General features: G+C 43.7%; 1 protein-coding gene across 1 annotated transcript in view; it reads right to left on the bottom strand.

The window, feature by feature from the left end:
- The window catches only part of USP10 (ubiquitin specific peptidase 10), a 45597-nt gene extending 24359 nt beyond the window's left edge, over nucleotides 1-21238 (bottom strand). Inside the window, exons 1-3 of the mRNA NM_001006130.2 lie at nucleotides 21120-21238; nucleotides 4942-5010; nucleotides 2371-2416 (exon numbers count right to left, since the gene is read on the bottom strand). Of these exons, the coding sequence (NP_001006130.2) occupies nucleotides 2371-2416; nucleotides 4942-5010; nucleotides 21120-21140 (136 nt within the window). The 5' untranslated portion in view covers nucleotides 21141-21238. The remainder of the gene's footprint in view (nucleotides 1-2370; nucleotides 2417-4941; nucleotides 5011-21119) is intronic.
- Between the last annotated feature and the right edge of the window lie 2924 nt (nucleotides 21239-24162).

Below are 24162 nucleotides of genomic sequence, written 5' to 3'. Positions count from 1 at the left end.
CAACTAATTCTGCAATCACTGCCTGTCACCACGCAGAAGAGAGGGCTTAATTCTCTCTAAAATCAGCAGCCCAGAGGCAGGGAGGTGGAAAGATGCTGCTGAAATCCACCTAAGAGGGAAGGGCTGGGAGATCTCAGGCATCACCTCACTCTGCTCAACAGCAGCACTAACCAGCTCACCAGGGCTATGCACAGGCTGACTCGCCAGGACACGCTGCTCACAACTAGTCACTGCTTTGTTTGCTTGTAAATGCAGGGCATGGGTTTTAAGGGACACAGGACACCAATCCACACCATAGCTACTGCTGATTAGTTCATCTGCTTCCATAGTAACTTGTTAGTTCACACACAAACCAACAGCTAGTTCTCTACCATTGGTTATGTGTAATACTCTGCTAACCACAGTAAGAATGAATGACTGCGCCCATTTCAAATTCCTACCAATTCCAAATGATCTGGGATTTCTGTTTCTGCTTCAAAAATCACAGTTTAAAAAAATAACAGTAATTGCTTTGAAACAAAGAAAGGGGTTTCCATTTGTGAGTTAAGTCTACCACAGTCAAAACCGAGAGGTCTCAAACGTACCCTCCTCGCCAGCTCCTCCTGTAAGCTTCCACTACCTGTGCTGCCCAAAGCTAACCGGGCAAAAAGTAGTCCAAGAGAGTATTTTCTTCTGTTCTGGTGGACTAATCAGCTTACCATGGACTAGACAATCACAAGAGCCAACTCAGGGCAAGAAGAGGGCAGAAAACAAAACACTGCAGCAGAAGGTTAATTTAGCTGAAGGCGCAACATGAACTCCATTGGACAAAATCTAGCCAAGAGCATAACTGATATTCCAGCATTAAATACAAATTAGGAGATTGCAAGCAAGGAACTGAAATTCACACCTTGCAGCAGGAATTAAATAATAAGCAGCAGTATCTACCTTCTAGTTAGTCTATGGGTTGCCCAGCAGAAGCTCATTTGCCATAAGATCATGTAAAGCTCTCCCCAAAAAAATGAGAGGTAATTTTTTTCTATTTGTTTTCATTTTCCACTTGGCTTCTGGGCAATTTTGTTTCAATCTAGTTCACAGTACAATTGGTGAATGGACTGAAACAGATGCATCTGTCAGGAACAACATGACAGCATATTGAAATAAGTATCAACAAATGCTCCCAGGACAAAGTCTACGTACAATAACCAAAGCTGTGAACACTTAGTACTAATTAGTCTGAATATTAGAGCTTCAGCTGTAATTTGATTATTCCTAGTAAGTATTAACAAGTCTTCCAATTATGTAATAAAATGAAATACTGAGGTAAGTAGAAAAAATAGGCTACATGGTGACAACGTGGTCAGTACGTGTCGTCTCAATATAATTACAAATATTCTGCATAAGCACAGCATTCCATTTTAGTTTCCAGTTTCTTATGCAGCCACCACAGCGATAATATGCATGCACAGTACAGTGCAAGCTTGTTAAAGACACTTCTCAGGCAAAACCTAATTCACTGTCATTACCTAATCTCAGGGTTGGGAGGGATTCTCTCAGGATCTAGGAATGATCTGAAAAACATTTGTACAAACCAACTTTCTGTACAGCTTGTTAACATCAAAATCTATGTCTTAAAGAACACAGCTTAAACCCATATAAAGCAATGTATGACTGGGCACCCCTATCAACAGAAAGTTTGTACCACCATACAGCCCTTTTAATGAACTTCTCAAACTCCTACTTAAAATTACTTGGGATCCTAAAACTACTCTTACACTACATATAAAGCTGCCTGATTTGCAATAGTGCTCCACATCTGCTTTCAAGCAGGGTCTGTTGTCCCTTTTATAACTATCTTATTTACTTTTAAATGCAAGGCCAAAGTTGCTATGCATAATAACTCAGAGCTCTTAAACAGGTGCATTTGGGTCTTCATAAGTACTTCTGACAAATGTCCAGTCAAACATTTGGATTAACTGGAAGAAGATCTAGGTGACATTTGTACCATTCTCACATATGTCTGGGTAAATCAGCTTCCTTTATGTTCCCTAAGGTTCACAAAAGAAACTCCACTAGCTTCTTCTGTACAAGTTCACCAGCAAGCTCCAGCACTTCACTGTTTTACAGTTACATTCTACACTATTTGAGTAGGATGTTAAGATTGTGTGGCAGCACGACTGAGAAGTACGTCCACGCTGATCAGCTGATGTTTAACACATCATCTTCAAATAGTCCCATGCAACGTATGGGCATAAAAAAAAGCAACCTACTGATATATCTGCTGAGTTCTAACAAAAAAATGTCAAGAGAGCCTGTAGTAGTTTTAGGGAAAGTTTCAAAACTAAGTTTTCAGAAATGGATGTTGAATTCTCACCACAATGAAACACTTACCTGTGGACTTAATGCCACATGAAACCGTTTCATTATAAGGGGGAAGCTGTATAAAAAAAGAAAGGAAATAAATTAATGTTAATAACAACTTCATTTGAAACATCTGAATGCTTTAAGAATAACCCCACTGTTAAGGTCTAATTTTCTGAGAGTGTGTCTTGAACTCATGGTTCTATATTTATCAAATCCTGTACTGTAGCTTCAAGCGTCCTTGCAGATTACCACCATTACTGAAAGATAAAGATTATCTTGGTCACACATCATAGGCTCATCAACTTCTAAACCACTTCACCTCGCAGTATCAAGATCCTCCTTCATCAACTAACTCACCACAATTTTAAAAACAAGAAACAAATCTTCTTTTCAAGTAAAAGCTGAAGCAAAGATAGACCATATTACCCGACAAAGGATAAACACAGAGCTTTATACAGAAGATATTCACACCTAAACCTGACTCTCAACCTGGTTCAGCTATTAGCTGAAACACTTCAAGGGCAACATTCTACCTAATGTTGAAGTAATTACATTTAACAAAAACAAGTACTTCTGATGATCAATCCAAGCGTAACATAATCCCAGTGCACAGAAACCATCTGGACTGTAAACTACTCCAGTTTACTCCAGTACTGCAGAGGTGGGTAATTTCTAATCCCTCCATGGCCTCCCCTCCAGACTTCCCCAGCAGCTGAATGCCTTCTCTTGTGCCTGCCATAGACTGGTTGCCACTGCTGCATAGCAGCCCCACAGCTGCCTGGAGAACAGCTGAACTCTTTCTCCAGTGGGATACATCTGGCAGTTTGATGAGGCTATAATATTGATATAACAACATAAGTTTCAAAGGCATCTAGTGAAGTCTTCACTTCCGTAGAACTGAAAATCCTTACATTCTATCTATTTAAAGCACTGTGGACAACAGTGTGTCAGAGGTAGCTAGAAAATACTTCTACAACTGCATTATTAATAAGCATATATATTGTAAAATCCACCTGTAAGCAATATAACATCATAATACATCAAAATTCCATATCAAAAATCAAAATCAACGGGTGGCGAAGAGGCTCCAAGCTGTTAAGAACCTATTATCTAAATAAATACTGAACATAGCTCGTATATATTTCTACAGTTAAGACAAAAAACTACCCTCGAAATCTACACTCAATAGTTCACAATGAAACTTGTAATTCATTCCTTTTTCTGACTCCAATGGCTTACTAAAATAGCAAGTGAAAAAAAAAGACTAAAAAAATACAACAGCCCACCTACTGGTCACTAAATATATATATATATATATATATATATATATATATATGGTTAATCACCACGCGTACAGAGAGATTTCTGAGTTTACTTGTTTCATGCAAATGGGTCATCTGAATAAACTCAGCCAACTGATATCTGATAGAACATACGTTCAAAAAGTCACTTCAGAGGAGACCTATAGACAACTTTTAGCTTTAATTGTTGGAGGCAAGAGACTAATAGGTAAGTAAGGGACTTCAGAAGGACACCAGCACCAACAGGTGCTGGGACTCCCGGGGCTGGCACTGTCCCCAAACAGAATGTATGTCAAACACCACTTCAGTTTTATAATCTAGCTCTTCTTTTCCATCATCCAGATAATTAAAACATTGAACTGAACCAGATCAAGGACACATTTAAGGAACATCATTCATCAGTTTTTGTTTTTGACAGCTAACCAGCAAGTGGTACTTTTGAGACAGGTATGTGAAGCAGTCTTGCTTCATTTTACATTGAAGGTTCATGTTCCCTCAACATACTTTGTGAGAGTAGCTTTAAAGAAGCCAAGATCTGACATTTTCACGTTGGGATACCTGCTATATGACACAAACATCACGCTGCTGTTACTGTGTTTAACGGTGGGGAAACAGTAATAAAGACCAGAAGAAACATTTTCCCTGAAGGTTTATTCTACACTGCTTCCCACCTCCCAGAGAGTACAAAACCATCCCTAAAGGCAAGCAGAAGTTATCTTTCAATTTCTGACCCACCGCCCACAGCTTCTAAGCACTTTTATTGCTGCTACAGGTGTTCTACACTAGTTATACATTCTCATTTCTCAGACCTCATGCACAGCCCTTCTTTAAGTAGGTTTGATAATTAGAGTTTCATTTGAAAATACTTTAAAAAACACAAAAAAGAGCTTCAAAAAACACATGCAAAAGAGCTTCAAAAGGCTCAAAAGATTTAGAAGTTCACCTTACTCACAACTAAAAACACTGCTGGAAGTTATCTACATCCACCTCTTAAGAAATAGGAAAGAAAAAGGCAATCGAATAGAGGTAATAGGGATGAATAACTCATTTTCCACATCTTATCACTACAACGTCAGCTACTGCAGCTCTGAAAGGTGACAGGAAGAAGGCAGAATAATCCACTTCTTATTTCTAAAAATTGACTTAACATCCACATACATGAAAAGAAGACTCCTGTTCAATATCTTCAGTTTGCAAATTAGCAAGCTAAGAGAATGATACAAATTGTATAGTTATATTTCAAATATACGGCAAGAGGTGCAGCTTTAAAATGTTGATAAGAAAAAGTAGATCTTACCTCAACAGAGCAACGTGGAGTCACAAAGAACTGATTGAACTCATCAGGGCTGAACTCCCCAAATATGTACTACAAATAGAAGAGATAAAAAGATTTTTGTTAAAGAAGGACTTACATTCTGTGCAATTCATATATTCATAGTAAAGTGACTTGTATTTTAAGATCCTGGCAAACAGAATGGCTCATGTGTTGAAAGCCACAAACTTACCTGTTTGCATCCCAGCCCTCACTCTCCCTAAGTCTTTAGCAAACTATTCCAGCCACAAAAACTCTACACGATGCATTTTCCTCCAGACAAGAGGTACCCACAGCATGAGCTCCAGCACAACCCACGACCAATTCCAAACCAGCAAACAGAGTGAGACACTGGAGTTGTGTCAGCTCATATAAGCCCAAAACATGATGAGTTCTACCTTCTAGAACAGCACAGATACCTACACTTCCCCGAGCAACACCAATGCATACAAACACTGAGCTGAACTGGTCCAGCCCCACAGGGAAACAGAGTGTCTTACACTGCCATTTAACTTCACTTAAATGCTAATTATTAAGATATGAAAAATCAAACTATTACTGAGTTTAGATGAGCAAGTCACGTTGAGATGAGACAGGATCTTCCTTTACTATGCATTAAGTATGGCCATTCCTCATTTACCTTTGAGACAAACTCAGTGTTTTCACAGAATAACCAAGTGATATTGTGTAAGTTACTAGAACAAATACCATTTGTATAGAAGCACTAGGCACTGTATTTTTGAATAACGCAATGTCACAATTTTGAGGCTATACCAAGTACAGCAGTAAGGAAAATCCACGTATATTACCATGGATACTACATAAACCAAAATACGTATGGCAATGTGAAAATACTCCCAAATTACAAGATTATAGTAGTGAAAAACTAAACTTAATTACTCCAAGGTCTTCACAAAATTTCTTAAGACAAAAATTAAGCTTACTTCCAAGCAAATTACAGTTTAGCACTTAACTGTGTTTTACAGAAATCAATAGATATACATCCCCTGATAAATATGGGCATCAGCTTGGAGAGCATCCCGAACAGCAATCAATGTCAATGGCAATCCACAAGGTAGAGCAGGAATAATGCTTGGAGGAGGGTCTGGTCTTTCACGAATAATGGATTTGGGAATAAAGCTCTGTCATGACATCAGAGTTGTGAAAACTTCCTATTGTAATGTTGCCCCTAGACTTACATTTAAAGATACATAATCCCCAAGAGGCTTAATTCAGAGTTAAATCTGATCTACCTTCCAACTACCCTGCAGCCTACGCACAAGCTTTCTGCCCCAGCTCCCAAGAAGCAATCCTCTCTCTTTCCAGCAGTATGTATTTCGCATTGCATTTCTCCTGCTGCTCCCCAGATTATCTACCTTTAAAGAATAACCATCAACTTGGCATTAAGAGCACTCAAGGATCCTCTAAATAACTCGAAAGCCTGGTGAGCTCCATTTCTGCCACAGATGAAGAACAGTGTGAAAATACCCTCAAATTATGAATTTCAACTATCTTCCACTTGTAGGTAATATTGGAAAAGCAGATGGAAAATGACAGACTCTCCTGCAGGGGGCTGAAGAGGAGGAAACTTTGTGGAACTCTGGGGAGAAACAAAACCACCTCTACCAACTTTCCACTTTCCCACCACTGCTTCCAGACCTCTGCCTGGAATGGAAAAAACAAAGCAGTAAACCTGAAAAGTACTGATGGATCTGTTCCATTTTGCAATTCACAACTGCAACCAAATTTGACCATATGCCAGACACCTACAATACATTATTAAATCTATCAAAATGTTGTACTTAAAGTTCTGGGATTAAACTCAAAACATTCTTATAAGCTACAGCACAGCAAAATCAGATACAACTGGAGTTCTGAGCTCCTCCTATCAGACTGAATATAAAGAGACCCTTCCCTTTGCATTCCTCTTCAAGGACTAAAATTGTGACACACCAGAACATTATACAAACACACTGCAGATGTAGTTTCTTTTAAAAATATCTACCACTCTTCCAGTGTATTTTCTTCTTTAATCCAAGCTAAGAGTACTGGATGAGCCCACGGAAGCTGGCAGGGATTGCATTCCTCTGTGTCAAATAAATGCTTCCCGAAGTTCTTCTGTCAAACACCTCTTTTAGAGCAACATTCCCAGGATTTCTTAATTGTCATTCAAAACACCAATAAAACCGACAATAAAACTGAAATGCCTTTTTAAGTTAATCCCTATAATTTGATTACAACAGTGTGAAATATGTCCGCGTTCCAGACTTTATGCCATTTGGAACAAAGAGTTCCAATGATATCATCTTTAAATCCTCGATGCTAACTGCATCTGTTTGTACCACAAACTACAGAACAACAATTAACCAAATAAATCCTCACACAAAAATTTGTTCTCCATCGCACAGTAATGAAAGTAGAAGCACTTTTCTAGCTCTATAGCTGATTACCATAACCAATCACGGAACATCTTAACTGAGCAAACAAAAGCAGCAGCAACACAACTCATTCCAAAAAGGGGAAAAATATTCTTGAAGGACCCCAAAGGATTACAATGCCTGACCTGCAAGCTCTCTCCATGTGGACTGCTGGTTTTTTTTGCTGTGCTCTCCCTTAAGCATTTCCAAACATTACCCCCTGCCTGGAATGTAATCTCTGCTGCTGTTCCAGTGCAGCCGCACGAACCCTCTCCAGAGGAGCACAAGGAAGAGGAACACACATTACACAGCATTTGTCCTAGAAAAGTGGGTAGAAATAGCACTCATGCATCATCATCTTGGCATCACCTGTGCAACAAGAAAGCTAGGAAAATGAAGTGTCAACTCTTGCTTTCAAGCAGCATTAAAGTGGCTTTCATCTGATAACCAACAGCTTCAGATCTCGCAGTCAAATCAGTTTCAATTGCAAACGCTCCCACTTCAACTGCCTCTCCACAAGAGGAAAAAAAATGCAGCTTTTACTTGCTGGTGGCAAGAAATAATTCAACTCTATCTGAGCAGAAGGCAGAACAGGTAAAAACTAGTTCATATATACAGAAACTATTTAACTATTTCACTTATACATAAGCTATACAATCTTGATCACAGAGATGGCTTTAACACTAAGTATGCTTCGTGGAAGCTCTCCGCATAAGCTGGCGTAGAGGAAGGAATTGACCTCTGCAGACAGTGGTGGCAACAGAAAGCTGTGTTAGTAGTAGAGACAATGCTCTTAAATCAGCCATTCCTGTACATAAAGTGCTTCTCTCACACCCTTTAATTCACGCACACACTCGGTCGAGTTTGTCTTGAAAAGGGAAAGATCACCTTTCTTCAGCTCCCCCTCGTTTTGAGGCTGAAATGCATTCAGTCTCTGTACATGGACCATCGCTTGTTTGATACAAAGCCTTCTGACTTTCCAAGCCCTGCGAAACATACTGCTGAGGTGCTTAAAAAACACAACACAAAATGGGCAAGCTCCCACATCCAGAAGCTAAGATGGATCACTGGTCGTATTCACAGCTGTATCACAGCCAAAACAGCAGTATTTTAGGCAAATAAGTTTCTGGAAAGAAAAATGCTATGCCAATATATCCTCTAGAAAGACTGCACAAAAAAACCCAAAGCTATGTTATATTAAATTGTCTGTTTTTGTTAAAAAAAAAGAACTACAGAAATACAGTTGTGTTTTAGGGCAGAGGGGCTGCACGTAAGTGCTTTTAACAGTTTCAAACCCAATGAATAGTGAGCAAACTTAGCCCAGCTTTGAGACCTTTATCACTAGCCTGGAGCTTGGAGCTAGAACACGAACAAATGCAGGCAGTGCCCGGAGAAAGATCTGAGCTAGGTAAATGTAGGTCAGCAGAGACCATGAGTCAGTGCAACTCTGCCTTCCTACCATTTAAGCAATCATAGGCTTAACAAAATAAATAAATAAGAATGCCAACACCGCATGACTGTGCCCTCCCTTTTTTGCCAGTTAGGACTTCTTGGACGTTATTACAGAACTCCTACAGCTGAAGCAAGTATGGTATTTTTCACATATCTCTGACTAGTATGAACACAAGCTGACCAATTTATCATGAAGACTCTATTTCAAATATTCACAAAAGCAGAGCAGGCTGTGCTCTTCCATTACTACTAGCTTTCATCAACGATGCAACATTTTAAGAGCAATGCACTGATCAGTAATCATAAACGTATCTGCCAAAACTCTGTCTTCTTATACCAAAACTAATTCTGTTCTTGTACTCTCCTCTTTTTGTTACCAAAAATAAGGCACTTGCTGGAGTTCTTCCATTTCAAACTAACAGCAGCCGCCACGAAGAGTAACTAGCTTGAAGAAGCTGGCTATAGTTAGGGAGGAAAAGGTGGAGTAGAATGAAAATCATCCCATCACCTTACACAGACATCATTTGCTTTATGAGAGCAGCATACCCTCCACACCCATGGGAAGACTCATTATCTTCCATCCTCCAAAGCAGGGCAGTCTCGGCAATGCCACCTCCATATTTCTCATTCACAGCTTTTCCCTCTGGAGATTTTTCCTCTGCAAAAAAAAAAAAGAGGCTCCAAAACAACACCCACTACTTTACTTTCTAAGTAATGCTAGGATAGAGGTGAAGATTTTGTCTTAAATGAGAACAATGCACTTTTATCATTTACCTGGGAACCCAAAGCAATCACCCAGTGACAGGAGGGCTATAGCTTCACTTCATAGAGCTCTTACGTCTTTGCTAACACCAGCTCCAAGCTGGTTGCTAGCAATTAGCATACACTGAGTCCAATGCTCTGCTTGCACTGAACTTGTTAGCACATGAGTGCACAAATTCTGAACTTTCCCAATAATGGAAACAAAAAAATAATAATTAATCTGATTTATCATAGCACAACAAGCACTGCAGAGTGAAGTTGAAGCATGAAGTTATTCTAGAATACAGCCAGCCTAACTACTATTTTCTTAGAAGTGAGACAGTCAAAACAACCTCTTATTAATTTTACTTCCCAGCAGAAATACCTCAGTGTTAGCCCTTATTCTTCTCTGCCAGACTGTAATCATTAGGGCCGTAACCTTTGTGCAAGATACCTACAGCAGAACGAAGCTCTGAGAACACAGTAGAATGAGTTTTACATCTGGAGAACGAAGTTTTGGCCACATTAAATGGCAAATTGTCTTTGAACTGCTCACACAAGCCCACCCAAATTCCAGACATACGATATAAATTGGTATTTCCCTGAAGTTTACAAAAATCTTTATTCAGGAGGCATTTTAGCAACTGAGATTTTGGAAGGATCGTTTCCAGCAAGCTTCTTTCCACTTGTGGAAGAACAAGCAGCACATGTGCTCTCCCTCCTACCAGCTTAAGTTTGTAGCATGGAGGAAGCAGCACATTCCAAGCCAGGCAAGACAGGATGCCCATAGCTACCAGAACAAAGGCAGGCTATCCTGGAAGGGCTGCTAGCCAGCCAGCATCAAAGGTGCTTGACAGCACCCAGGCAGCAGAAAGTTTTTCTTCTTCTGTGCTTACTGTACCTGCACTTACCTCATAGCCAACTCTCATCCTTCAAACCTGTAATTTAAAATAAGAACGAGCAAAAAACCAAACACCTGATACCTCTAAACTTGGGCAAGGCTGTTAAGGTTACTGAAGAATTTTAAAAGGATGTAGAGATATGGGAGGAAAATCTCCAAGAAAGCCCTGAGTTTTAAGAAATAAAACATGTTTGAATATAAGCACATTTTAAAGTAGTTTAAGGAGATTACAATTGCCTTGATGAGTCATCAGTGGGGAAAGCATAGAAGAAGGAAAATGGGAAGAACTCACGTGTGTGCCTGTCAGACCGCTCTCCTCTCCAAAAGCTGAAGTATCACCCAAAACTCTGGAACTGCACAAGTGCATGACTGTCAGAAGTATCTGTAACCCAACCACAGCAGCCTGCATCTCAGCTCATGCTCCCTTCTCTTGTGAGTTGCTCTATGAGCTCACACAGCCGATGCCCTTTACAATGCAGTTACAGGTGCTAACCTTGCAGACGCTGCCTATGGGACTCCAGTGGCACACTATTATTTAAGGTAAGGAAATTACACCAAAAGGTTACACTTCTCAGATAGGGTACTCAAATGCAAAGCTGCATAAAAATGAAGACAGCTTGTATCTTGAGTCCCATTCATTTGTGTGCTTTCAATACATTCTTTGCTCATTTCTACTGTTCACATCTTCTCAAAAGAATAATACTTCTCAGGATCGATACAGACCCATCCCAGGGGATGATGTTACACCAGGCACTGTTCTTCCAATTTGTCAAGCAAGCTAAAAAACGCACTGGGAAATAAAGAAATGTGAGAAAAGAATGGATAGCTTCTTCATAACCATTGTGGTGGAAAACTACAATCTATCCTTAACAGCAGCAGAGCTGAACAAGTCACCCACACAACGCTTTTCACAAGCAATTACTCAAGGTAGGATTTAAGGTGGCTAAGATTAGGTGAGGTAAAAATTAGCTGTCTGGAGTCTAACCTGACAAGGAACACAGATTAGTAGCTCAGAAGGCAACTGAGCCCACCCAGTAGGGCTGCTAGGACTCCTCTGAAGGCCCGACATAGCATTCAGTGATGCAGGCTGTGATGCTGAGTGCTCACATCTACGGTTGTGTGAGACTTCACTTGGGAAGTTTAAGATTAACCTACACACCACGCAAAGTCCTATCAAAAGCACACCGGCCACCAAAAATAAAAGAATATAAGACAATGCAGAAGCTGATAATACTCTGAGCCTACATAGGGGTAACTACCTGGCAAGGCACCACGCATTTAACAGTGGCAGTAAGAGAAAGCACTGCCTGACCATCAAAACCAAGTACCATCTGCTGCACTGCATTCTCCATAGGCACAGCTTTTGCTCTCCTCTTCCTCTTGCCACAATCCCAATCCAGCCTTTTCTCTTGAGCCAGCCCTGGCACACACTGAACAGATCAGTGAGATTCAGCCAGAGAAAGCTATCCAGGCTGCTTCTTCATGCTGGGGGTGGGGATCAGAGGTGGGGAGCCTGTACGAAGCAAAAGATCCAAGAGGTTGGGAGCAAGGAGTGAGACTTTGCCCTCTGCAGCTGCAAACTGCCAAAAATGGGTTATAACATTGCAGAGAAACAGCTGAAAATGAAACAGCCATCTGGAGGAAAAAAAAAAGCAAAGATCGCTAAATGACACAAGGGGTTCACTAAAGTAAAACATGCCTAACCACATTAAAAAGTGTTACCTCTCCAATATTTTTAAGCTCTCTAATTGTTGAAGTTTGACAGTAATTGAGCAGAGGTTCTTACTCGGTTGTCCCTCTGCAGGAGCTCAGGTCCCTGCCATCAGCTCATCAGATGACAAATGTGCTGCTTGCAGACAGAAACTGAAGACACTACCTATTGTTGTGATTCTAAGTACATATGCAGCCATCCATCTCCTCTCCCATCCTGACATGTGAGAGGTGGCAGGCAGAAACCTGAGAGAACACAGCTCTGCCCATGGCAGAGACTTCTTGCTATTTTGCTGGGGTACTGAAGTTAACAACTGGGACGCCATGAGTGTGCCTCACGTCCAGGGACAGTTTAACTGCTTAAGTACTTGCAACACAATTTTATGTACAAGACAGTTGTTAAAACAAACTCACAGACTAATATAATGCTACAACTAAGTCACAGATTGTAAGGATGTGAAACACCCTTATTTTTACATGGCAGCCTTAAAAACTGGATATGATTATGGCAGCAGATTTAAGGAGTGATAGTAACACTGTTGATATTAAAACAATTTTTAGGTAGCTCCTTTCAGAAGAACGTTAGTGACAGTGATGTAGCATCACGTCTTCTCTTACACGAGGTCTCCTGGTAGTGCTCAGCTTCCCTTTTGCACAAATGAGCAGAACACCAACCCAGCACCCCCACAGCCCCGCTCAGGCCCTCACCTCTGCAGCCTGGGCACTTCCATCCTCTCCCCAGCGCTGCAAAGGAGGTAAAGCACTTTCAGGAACCCCACATAAAGAGCAGCGGGTGCCACCTGATCTGCAGCGCTGGAGCAGCCCAGCAGCAGGCTGAAACCCAACCCTCACACTTCAACCTTCACACCGTGCATTTATCAGACTTTCCACTTCCCAACAGCAACAATTTAGGCAGTTTTGGAAAGAATGCACTAATGTGAGTGTACATTGACTTTCTCAGTCCCAAATGCAGTAAAGAAGAATGCTTGGAAACCATAAAAGCATTCAGTAAATACAATCAGGCAGTCACTCTATTGTCTGAATGGGCTGTTTTGTAAATACAGACATAAAATACAAACCAAGTTTCCAATTACTGGTCTGCCATTATCAAATATTGCAATTTGGCTTCTCAGTGAGCAGATCAGCATGTTGGTTTCTTATACTAGAAGGCAGCCTTCAAAGATAACATAATAAGCTTTTGTGTGCTAATCACAGCCATTTTTTAAGGGCCATCATAAAATGACTTTGAAGCACAAACACTAATAAAAAAAACTGGCACGCAAAGCAAACTGCCATAAAACACCTCAGCTCTCTGCTAAGCCTGAAGATTTTCAGCTACAAAACTCAGAATTCAGACTAACTGAAGTCATGAGAGTCCTGCATGCCCACACCGCAGGCAGCCCAGCATATAGCCATGAGCTGCTTAGGACAGCAATGGGATCTCCCCAGCCCAGCTCAGCCTCCAAGCACAGTACCAGCCATTACCAGCAGCAGCACAAAGGAAGCTAAAATCATCATACACAACTGCCCTCATCATTCCAGGAATCCACGCTGATAAAATAGAGATCTCTCAGACTTTACAAGGACACAATCATAGCAAATAATGGCCTTTACATGACAGACATTAGCTCTAAGTGTAATACACACCCATCACCCTCATCCTCTCCATTTAAGACAACACTAAAACGCCAGCTCTGCCCTTTGCAGTCCTTCTGACACACAGCAGCAAGAGTGACCACCTCAACCCAGTGTGATGCCGGGACGTGGGTAAAATTCAAAAGCCTGAGAATGCAAACTTGTCAACATGGACAAACCCAACAGCTTTATTTCTGCTCTGAAAGCTGACAATTCCTCATTCACCCTTTTTAGGATTCTGCTGTGCCAACATTCTCTGCCAGTTGCAAGTGCAGGATGATAATTTTACGTATCTCACTATGAAAGTACATTAACAGTGCAAACACCTTTGCAAACACTTTCTTGTTGTCTCGTTTTCATGAGGACCTCCCGTTATCTACAATTCACAGAAGTTTAACCTGTGAAGGGACCACAGCCTGAGATCACAGCTTATAGCCAAGAAAAGGAATATGGAGAATTGCCTAAATAAGTTGTCATTGCCCTTGTTTATAACCATTAACTACAGTGTTCCATAGAACCTTTTGAACAGTGGCAGCTTTGGTTTTGTATCCTGAAGGCAGCAAAGGAACAGCAAGTGAGGTTTTCCATGTTTTATGGACAGTTACAGCACCACTTCTTTCTTTAGTAACAACCAGCTATTATTAGAGGCCATATGATTCAATGGGTAGGCTGAGGTTGACTGAACTCAAGAGAAACAGATTGTTCTTACAATTCAGCCGTTAACTTGTGCTGACCATGACACTTTCTCCCTCTCTGCTCTATTTCCCCTCTCCTTTTATCACACCATGGTCCAAAAAACATTGAGTGTGATCAATCTGATTGTCTATTGCTACCAGTAAGCCATGCAGTGCTTTCCATTCGCTTCTTCACCCATCCCTATTCTTGCAGCAAGAAACAAGGAGATGTCAGCATCTCACCTCCATCTCCCCTTTATTCCTGCCAGCAGTTTCCCTACTCCCACTCTCTTCAGAGTTAGCATTGAGTTCATTTGCCCCTTTAAAATTAACGTGATGATGACCAACCACGCAGCAGGTGCTGCAGGAACTTCAACAGAAAACCAGGAGAGAGAATCCCAAATTTGGCACCACAGCGCTCAGCACTCCCTTTGCACAGAGGTCAGTGCGACTGAAGGGCTCACTCCCTGCCATGTGACAGCGGGGATCCACTCTGCATCTCAGGGCTCTTTGCTGCTAATATCAGCAGGTTTTAAGCCAACCTCAAACACGTGTGTTTTTGCAACAGTCTAAAGAGCAAACTATATAGAGATCCCCGCTGAGATAGCTATGTGCACATGGCAAAGCGGCTAAGCACCCACGACGCTGCTAACATTACCTTGACACTGTAAGATCACTATAGGGAACACGTTGCTACACTACCTATATAGGAATCCCAACTCCAGCAAGACAAAACACTTTCATGACAAAAGCTCTGCCTCTTTGCATGAAGGATATATGATTTCTGGGATTTAAATTACACTTGTAAGTTCGCCAGCCTGCAAATTTGGTGGGGAGAAGCGATGCAGGCAGCCCATGAATCACTGCAGCAGGCTCTGAATGTACAAAAAAACACGTCTGCTGCACTGAGGGAATGCAGCACTGCTATTTCTGCTGCTATGCTCAGTTCAGTTCAAACAAAGAGGAGGAAAAAAAAGCCCTTTGAAAAAAGACTTCTTTTTAAATGCACCTTTTCTCAGAACCTTTGAAGAGATGCTCCTCTATCTACCTCTTCAGAGATGGGACATTCTCCTCTTCCAGCTCAAAGCCAAACCCCAATCATTACACCAAACTGTTACCAAACCTTTAATGATTTTCCACTTTGTGCTAAGGTTACATGCAGTGAAGCTGACCCACGTGCCTTTCTTCCCAAACCTAATCCCAAGACAAACAACAAGCAACGCTTCTTTAAGACTACCATACATTAATTCAAATACAACGCTGCAAACAGCCAAATTCCCAAAATTACTTTCGTAAATTTCAGTCTATACTGTGCTAACTTTCATGATCACTGTGTAAACCTAAGAATGCTTTCCTTCAGTTCGTGTCAACCTTTGCTATGCTTTTCCATGAGGTGTACACTGTCAGTGAGCTTCACACAATCACCTGGTCAGCACTACCGTGATTTAAGCCATCTCCTGCCCAGCTACAGGTGAAAGAACACGACCTCGTGACGTGTGTTGAGGATTAATAGATCACAGAATCACAGAATAGCCTGGGTTGAAAAGGACCACAATGATCATTCAGTCCCAACCCCCCTGCTATCTACAGGGTTGCCAACCAGCAGCCCAGGCTGCCCAGAGCCACATCCAGTCTGGCCTTGAATGCCTCCAGGGATGGGGCATTCATAGCCTCCTTGGGCAACCTGTTCCAGTGTATCACTACCCTCTGTATGAAACACTTCTTCCTACTGTCTAACTTAAACGCCCCCTGTTTCAGTTGAAAACCATTCCCCCTTGCCCTATCACTACCCACCCTCATAAACAGCCATTCTCCCTCCTCTTTATACGCTCCCTTCAAGTACTGCAAGGCTGCAATGAGGTCTCCCCGCAGCCTTCTCTTCTCCAAGCTAAACAAGCCCAGTTCCCTCAACCTTTTCTCATAGGAGAGGTGCTCCAGCCCTCTGATCATAGTGGCCCTCCTCTGGACTCATTCCAAGAGCTCTGCATCTTTCTCATACTGAGAGCCCCAAATCTGCTGGCAAACAAGTAGAAAAAGCTCCTAAATGTATTTAAAATATTGAGAACATCTGCAACTAAATTAGGTGCTAGGGAGTCAAATACAGAATGAAAAGGACTAATGGACGTCAAAGTTTTACTGTGAGGGACTTAATGAATTTATCACCATGAGCACTGATCTGGCAAAATCCTTTAAAAGTGTTTTAAAAATAATCCACGTGGCACCATTATTGGGAATAATGCTTAAAACACAGAGTTAAACCTATAAATCACAATCTCATAAATCAAAGTTTATAAACCCAATTTTAAATTATTAACTTCTTCCTTATGGAGTGTTTGTGCATATATATATATATGTACACACATGCACCTTTTTCACCATGAAGTGTAACTCTTTGTTCCCTAACCCCAAGTTGTACGTTTTAATGATCACACATAAACCACCTCCATGGAAAACCGCAGTTCCAGCATGTTTAATTCTTTGGAAGTGAACATCTACATTGCTGAAATGGCATTAGAGTGACAAATGACTATAATCCAGTGGCCCAAGGCCAGCAGGTTCTATTACAACAGCTCTGCCAGTTTTGTAGTACACAGCACGTTGTGCGTATAGCACTGAGCAGCAATCAGACAGCGTAGTTTACCTATAAGCAAAACCCCACTTAACTTCACAGCTATTTTAACAGCTATACAAATGGGGAAAGCAGCGTGTCTGCACAACTGCCAAAAAAAATTAATAAGCAAGTAGTAGGTTCCATTCGAAAATGTCTCACTATGTGCTATACACTAAAACTCACAGAACGTATAGGAGTGATTCACAGAAAGCGTGGATTTCTTTCTATTATTTGCATGCTGCCGCACACCCGTCACACACTTCCAAATTTAAGCTCTATGTCAGGTTTCCCAGACTTCCTTTTTTAAGCCAACCAGCCCACACTCGCTCGCCGTGCTGCAGGGATTCACCATTCATGTTTCAGAGAGACAAATGATTCCTCCTGGCTACCTAACCCAGCTCCGCCTGCAGCCTGCGCTCTGGGGAGCGTGGAAGCCCAGGATGGCTCCATCTGCAACAGCTCCGGCAGCAGGACCTTCCCAACCAGTCCTGTGTCATGGAAGGGGGACTCCTAGAACAGAAAAAAGGAGCCACCAATCCAACTTCTTCATCATCAGACCTTCAGAACACCGAAACTCAGCTGAGCACAACAGCAGAAGGCAATGCCCCTCCTGCAACATGTTGTGTTCTGAGTGCCCCCACCCACGCCACAGCTTTCCATCCATTTTAGGAACACGACCGACAGGATCCATGCTGCTCTCTCTTCCAACATATCTTTCTGCCTGCAAGGACACACGGTGCTAGACACATCTGCACAGACACAAGGACAACACAAGGAACTCCTCCAGCTGTAGAACAGCTTTTTCTTTTTTTTTTTTTTTTTTTGGAGACGCTGATTTGATTTCCCAATCAACACCACTCACAAACCTCAGGCCATACGCTGCAGATGATACGTGCCTGCAGACTTTTTCACCCCTCCAGAGCGAGCTCCAGCCTCAGGCACCCCACAGCCCCATGTGCAGAGCTGGCCACGCTCAGGAGCCAGGTTGTAGTTCTGCTTGCCAGGCCTGGGTGAGCATGAGCAGCTCACAAGCTTGTTCGGCTCCTTCTGAACACAAGCCCTAATGGTTTTTCCTGGTGCTGGTTCTGGGGGCAACATGGGGCATTCCAAATGGCACCGAGTTAATCTGACACCACCCAAGCGGTGACAGAGCAAAACAAGCATAAATGATTCATTCTGCTACGGTATCCTCTCTTCTGCTTACCTTGTTTTCACAAGATTTGCAAATGAAGTGTCTGCATTAACGCACTCTATCAAAACGATAGGAGAGTGGCTAAAACAACTCTTCGGTATTACTTTTCCAAACAGGGAAACATTTCAGTTTTTCTCATATGTGTCCTTGATGAGAAATGGTTTCCTCTACGCTCAGTGTTAATCAGTTCACCCTCTGCAGCACCGTGCAAAACCTGTAGTGATACAACTGGTTTGCGTCTCGCTTGCCTCCAGAATTTTGAATACGCTCAGAATACGCCCAGAAAACCAACAGCAACACTTAAAATATCTCATTAAATGATTATGAAATAATGGCATGGAATACAGAGCTACGAGAGACCAGCATTATCTGAACTGCGTTACCTCATGCTGATGCGCCTGCAGACTAGCTGGCCGTCCACGTTTAATCCCTCCTTTGAAAATATACTATACAGTCATGTTCCATGAATCATCTGTTAGAATGTGCAAAGCGACCGACGGAGTGCTTCTGCACACTGTTACATGAACCCATCCATTGGCAGAAACCCTACAGTGCGTTTTAACTATTTAGTGAGACTTTTCACTCACGTGGCAAAGCAAATGTCTCAACTACGCTGTGCTCCAATGAATCGCATGGGAAAACTCCGGCCCAGAATGAGGTATTGTGACACAAACATAGCAACTAAACTACAGAATCATAGAATGGCCTGGGCTGAAAAGGACCACAATGATCATCCAGTTTCAACCCTTTGCTATGTGCAGGGTCGCCAACCAGCAGACCAGGCTGCCCAGAGCCACATCCAGCCTGGCCTTGAATGCCTCCAGAGATGGGGCATCCACAGCCTCCTTGGGCAACCTGTTCAGTGTGTCACCACCCTCTGTGTGAAGAGACCATGTGGTCTTCTGCTTAGAACACAGCACTTCAGCAAAACAATTTCATTTCTTCTCCTGGCCTTCAGTACTACCATCCTAAAATAAAAAGGAAACGTGTAAAATTGCTAAATTTATCCTCAGATTCTCCATCCCTGAGTCCAGAACATTACTACTTTCCTTCAGCAGAATAGCAATGTATTGCCCTAGCATAGATATCCATTTGAACCTCTCTTGCACCACTTAAATAAGCTGTTTAAATTAGAGGGGAAAAATACTGACACAAAGCATTAACTGTAAGATAACTGACAGATTCACTTCCTGAATTATTTATAAATTTAAACTACAATCCTCACAAGACCAAAATCTCTCTCCTTACCCAAAAAGTGCTCGATTTAAAACAGACTGTACACAGCAAGTTGCTACTAAAGATGAACGTACCGTCTACTTTTAATTATGGCTTTGCAGTGCTTCACCCTAAACCAAATCATCGGCTCAGCTCTTCTCTTTCATTTCAAGGTACAGCAACTTAATTAAGTACAGACACAAAAATTTCCCTTATTCTTCTAAATTGAGAAAAACTGCAACAGAAATGTCAGCCTTATCGAAGCAATACAGGCACTGCTGGCTGTACTGAAGGGAGAGAAGGCAGTGAGCAAAAGAGCCTCTGCTTGGGACATTCAATCTTTCTGATATACACCGCATTCTAATTATCATTAATTAGGGCAGACGATATACAGAACTGTGCTTCCTCCAGGTTGAAAGAAAAGCTAAAGGACATGAAATGTTGCAATCCCAGGCCATCACACTGCATTTTAAACAAACTCCAGACACACCGCTGCCCTGGGAACACCCACCTACCAGACCCACGTCCTGCTCCTTTGCTCAAGCATAAAGGAAGCCGGGCAAGAAATACCAGGACGCTTTTCACCAATTACACGCTTTTCTACGAGGAAGAATCAGTCCATGCTGCTAACACACAACTGCACCGCGTGTGTACTGCAGCCACCCCGTGTTAAAGCACAGAGTACGAGATGATGCATCTGTGTGTTTCAAACGCTCCGATCCCACAGAAGAATTCCCCACCAGAAAGCACGTGGTTTAACAGCAGCATTAGTTTTAAACGCCAAGTTCCCCCAGCTTCACCATTCGCCAAAACCAAACTCGCTGCGAGTTCAGCGTAAGCGCACCGCAGCGCACGAGACGCTGCCTCTGGTTGTGAGGAGGAGAAAAAAAAAAAACAAGAAAAAGAGACCAAAAAACACGTTACAAAGGCGATTAGAAGCGCACCCGCTCCCTGCGTGCCATGCTGGCCGCACACCCCGCGCCCGGCCGCTCGCGGAGCCCCGCGCCGGCAGCGCAGCCCGCTGGGTGGGGGTGGGAGCCGGGAGGCCCCGGGGTAACCCCACCCCCCCCTCCCCACAGCGGCCCTTTGCACCCCAAAGCGCAGCGTGTTCGGTCGGGGGGGAGGGGGGAGGATTAGTTTACAAATCTCCTTATTCCCTTCCCATTATAGAATCGCTTCGAGGCGGCCGTGCCTCTTTCCCCCCCCCTCCGAAAAAAAGCCCGATCTACAGAGCCTCCCCACCCGCCTTCCCCCCTCCCCGTCGTGGCCAAGGGGGGGGAATCGGCACCGACTCCATCCCGCCCAGGGCTCCGCCGGGCCGCCTCCTGCTCCCCGCCCCGCTCCTTCCCCTCCCCGAGCACGGCTGCCCCCCCCCGGGGCCGCCCCCAGCACGCGGGGCCGCTCGGCGGGCAGGGGGAGCGCCGAGGCCCGGCCGCCAGCAGAGCCCCCCCTCCGCGCCGAGGAGATTCAATGAAGCTGCAGAATCACCCTGGGCCTACTCCCGGCCACCACGCTCCCCCCCTCGGCGAGCCGCGCCGCGGGGCCCAGCCGCCCTACAGAGCCGCCTAGGAGGCCCCGAGGCTCCCAGAGCCGGAAAGGAGGGGCCGGGCGGTACCTGGGCGCCGTTCACGGCCATGACGGCCCGCTTCCGTGGGGAGCTCGGCGTCTCCCGTGCGCCTCACGCTGCTGCCCCCGCCGCCGCCATCTTCTCTCGCACGCACCAGCCGGGCAGGCAGGCGGCGCGCACTGCGCCTGCGCACAGCTCCGGAGGGGAGGGGCGGGGCGGGGCGGCGCAGCGTGTGCGCGTGCGTGTTCGGCGGGCGGTGGTGGCGGGTTGTGGGCGCGCGTGCGCCGTGAGGTGCTGAGGAGGGCGCGGGGCGGCCCTGAGGAAGGGGTGCAGCCGGCGGGAAGCTGAGTGCGCGGCCGCTGTGAGGGCGAGGCGGAGGGGAAGCTCTGCCTTCAGCTCTCCGGCGTCGTTTGGGGGCAGGGAGATGCTGTGAGCGAGAAGCCGTGAGGCGGGCCCGAACTGAGGGGTGAGCCCAGCGCCTCGTGGCTGAAGCGCTGCGGGCGGCACTCGGCTCCTGCCCGTGTGGGGAGGAGCGGTTACAGCTGAATTATCTGCTACGGGGAGCAGCGTTGGAAAAACACAGATACTAAAGCAGCCGGCTTGGCCCGAGGAGTTAACTCAATAGCTAAGCGCTTGGGTTCACGTCAGATTGCGTTTGGCTGCAGGCCGCGTGCCTGGCGTCGCCCCAGAGGTGTGAGCAGCGAAAGCCTTCATCCCAAATCACCACAGGGAACGAGGGCAGCGGTTGTTTGGAAAAAAATCACCAAGTGACTAAGCTAATCGCGTGATTTTGACAAGGTTGAGTCATAAGTGAATGCTGGGTCCCCCCCAGGCAAGAATCTGTCAAATTTATCGCTAATTTACTCCATACTTTTTTCCTGGAGTCCTGCAAAAGTCCACTGTGGTGATAGAAAAAGCTTAACGTGGCTGAAAGCTGAAGGGGGGAGCTTTGTGGCTTTGGCTGAGGTTCGCCAGAACTGCAAAGAAAACATCACCCCCTCCTTATTCAATACAGACATTTGTCTCTCATTTTGTGAGGGAGCACTTTGTGTGCACTCGTGACAGGAATGGGAAGGAACCACAGTAAATGATTTTCTATATCGGTTTCTGTCCTTTTTCTTGACACGCCCTGCTACCACTCCCTTTCTTTTGTTTCTAGCAAGTGTTGCTCTTCTGTCCTAAGGCGGAGAACCAGCAGTGAAAATGGCTGTTTAATATTAAAAGGGAAAAAACAAAAAAGGGAGACGAACATACAGGGTTTTTGCATGCAGCATTTCAAACATCTGCAACCCCCTTTACTCCCCCCCCGGGGAGTCTAATTTACAAGGTAAATAATGGAGTGAAAATCCTGGAGGAGCTCATCTGGTTGAAGCCAAAATTCCGTACTGCCCACAGTGCTGCCTGAGTAAACTGATGTTTTTTGCTGGAAAGATTGCCCCTTCCAATGGCTGAAAATGCAAACGAGCACAGAGCCTCCCACCTGGAAACCGCTTATTTCAAATACCACTTCTGCTGAAAGCCATTGCTGACAGCGAACACTGACACGTGGGCAGAAGGGATGTCACTGTCTGACAGTTCAGTAGCACCTAAAACACCCTCAGTTTTATCTTAATAGAGGTTCAATGTAAAGTCTCTTAACATTTTATCTCTGTATTTTGTAACCTTTTCTTTTAAATCACAAATGAAGATTATGGCTATGGAAATCAGAAAGGATTGTCTGATGTGTGGCTGCTCTGTAAAATCAGAAATATTACTTAAAATGCCAGCAGTCTGAGGTTCCATACTGGTAGCAGCCTCATGCCTCTAAGTGGCACAAAAACAGCGTTGGGAAGGAAGCTCTCTCAGTTCCATCCATCCAGTTGTGTAGCGTGGGGTCCATTGTCTCCTTGTGTTTTAAGTTTTCAATAGAAAATCAGCCCACCTTAGGTCATTATCCAAAGATGTCATTGGTATGGTCTGTGAAATGCAGCTGTGACAGTCCTTCCCCAGAAAAAGGTCCACAGAGAACTCATGAACTTTGCCAGAGGTAAATCTGGCTGTTTTCACAGTGGTCATGGGGGCACAAAAGTAATTACATGATATAGTGCTTCATGAAGAAGGAACAGAAGTCTCTGCCGAACCAGATCCCTTATGCTGCTAATGGTGATAATAAAACATTCTGACAGCCCTGATAAAGCTCTTCTCCTTCTGTTGTAGAACTTGCTTAGGTCCTTGTTGTCAAACCTCTTTTTTTGGACAGCAGCTTGTGCACTGGATGGTATTCTACTGGGCGGTCACTCCTGAGGCTTTTCCCAAAGCATCACACTTCAGAATATCACGAGTGCTGAAATGTGCTCGCTGAATGATTATGAGTTTTGAACTCCGTGACCTAAATTGCACAGGCCAGCACCAGGCACCCAGGATTTACCAAAGGAAATCAAGATAGCAACAGAGCAGGAATGGTTACTGGTAGAGTAGCACAGGACACCAATAGCAGATGTTTTATTCTGAAAAAACACTAACAAAACGTTGCTTCCAAAATCCATATTCCTAAACTTTTAGAAAAACCTGCTACAAATGCATTTCATTGGTTAATGGAAGGAACTTAAGCATAAACTAGTTCAATTTAGCCTGAAACAATTTTCAAGCCTGGACAAGTCTTTGATAGATCATGTAGATGCTTGACTCAACATATTTGTGTTTCAGTTACCAATGCAGACCCTTTGGCTGCATTATTTGTGTCTTATCCAGCCTTGTCTGAAATACAAGCTTTCTGCCCTTTCATGCAATAGTCTGCTTCAGGGCTGCAGCTTCCAAAGAACCTGCACTTCTCTGTCTTACCAGCCTTTCAAATTCTGTTACTTGTCACTGAACTCATCAAAATAAAAACAAAGATACGTTTACCCCAAAGCTATATGGAGTTCCGGAAAAAGCCCATGTGATGCTAAAAAAAATGCATTTGGCATCAACCAACCTAACAGTGGACTGTGTCTCTCATCAGGAGTGGACTTGCCAGAAAGGAGAAGGAAACCGTATGGAGCTGAGTTGGTGTATACATAAACCTGCACTGCAGAGACAGCATCATCACATGGACAAGGCATGTGTCTGCCCT

This window comes from Gallus gallus, chromosome 11 (assembly GCF_016699485.2).
Source record: "Gallus gallus isolate bGalGal1 chromosome 11, bGalGal1.mat.broiler.GRCg7b, whole genome shotgun sequence".
Lineage (NCBI taxonomy): Eukaryota > Metazoa > Chordata > Aves > Galliformes > Phasianidae > Gallus > Gallus gallus.
The sequence above is the reverse complement of the archived record's forward strand: the minus strand, read 5'-3'. Positions and strand labels throughout refer to the sequence as shown.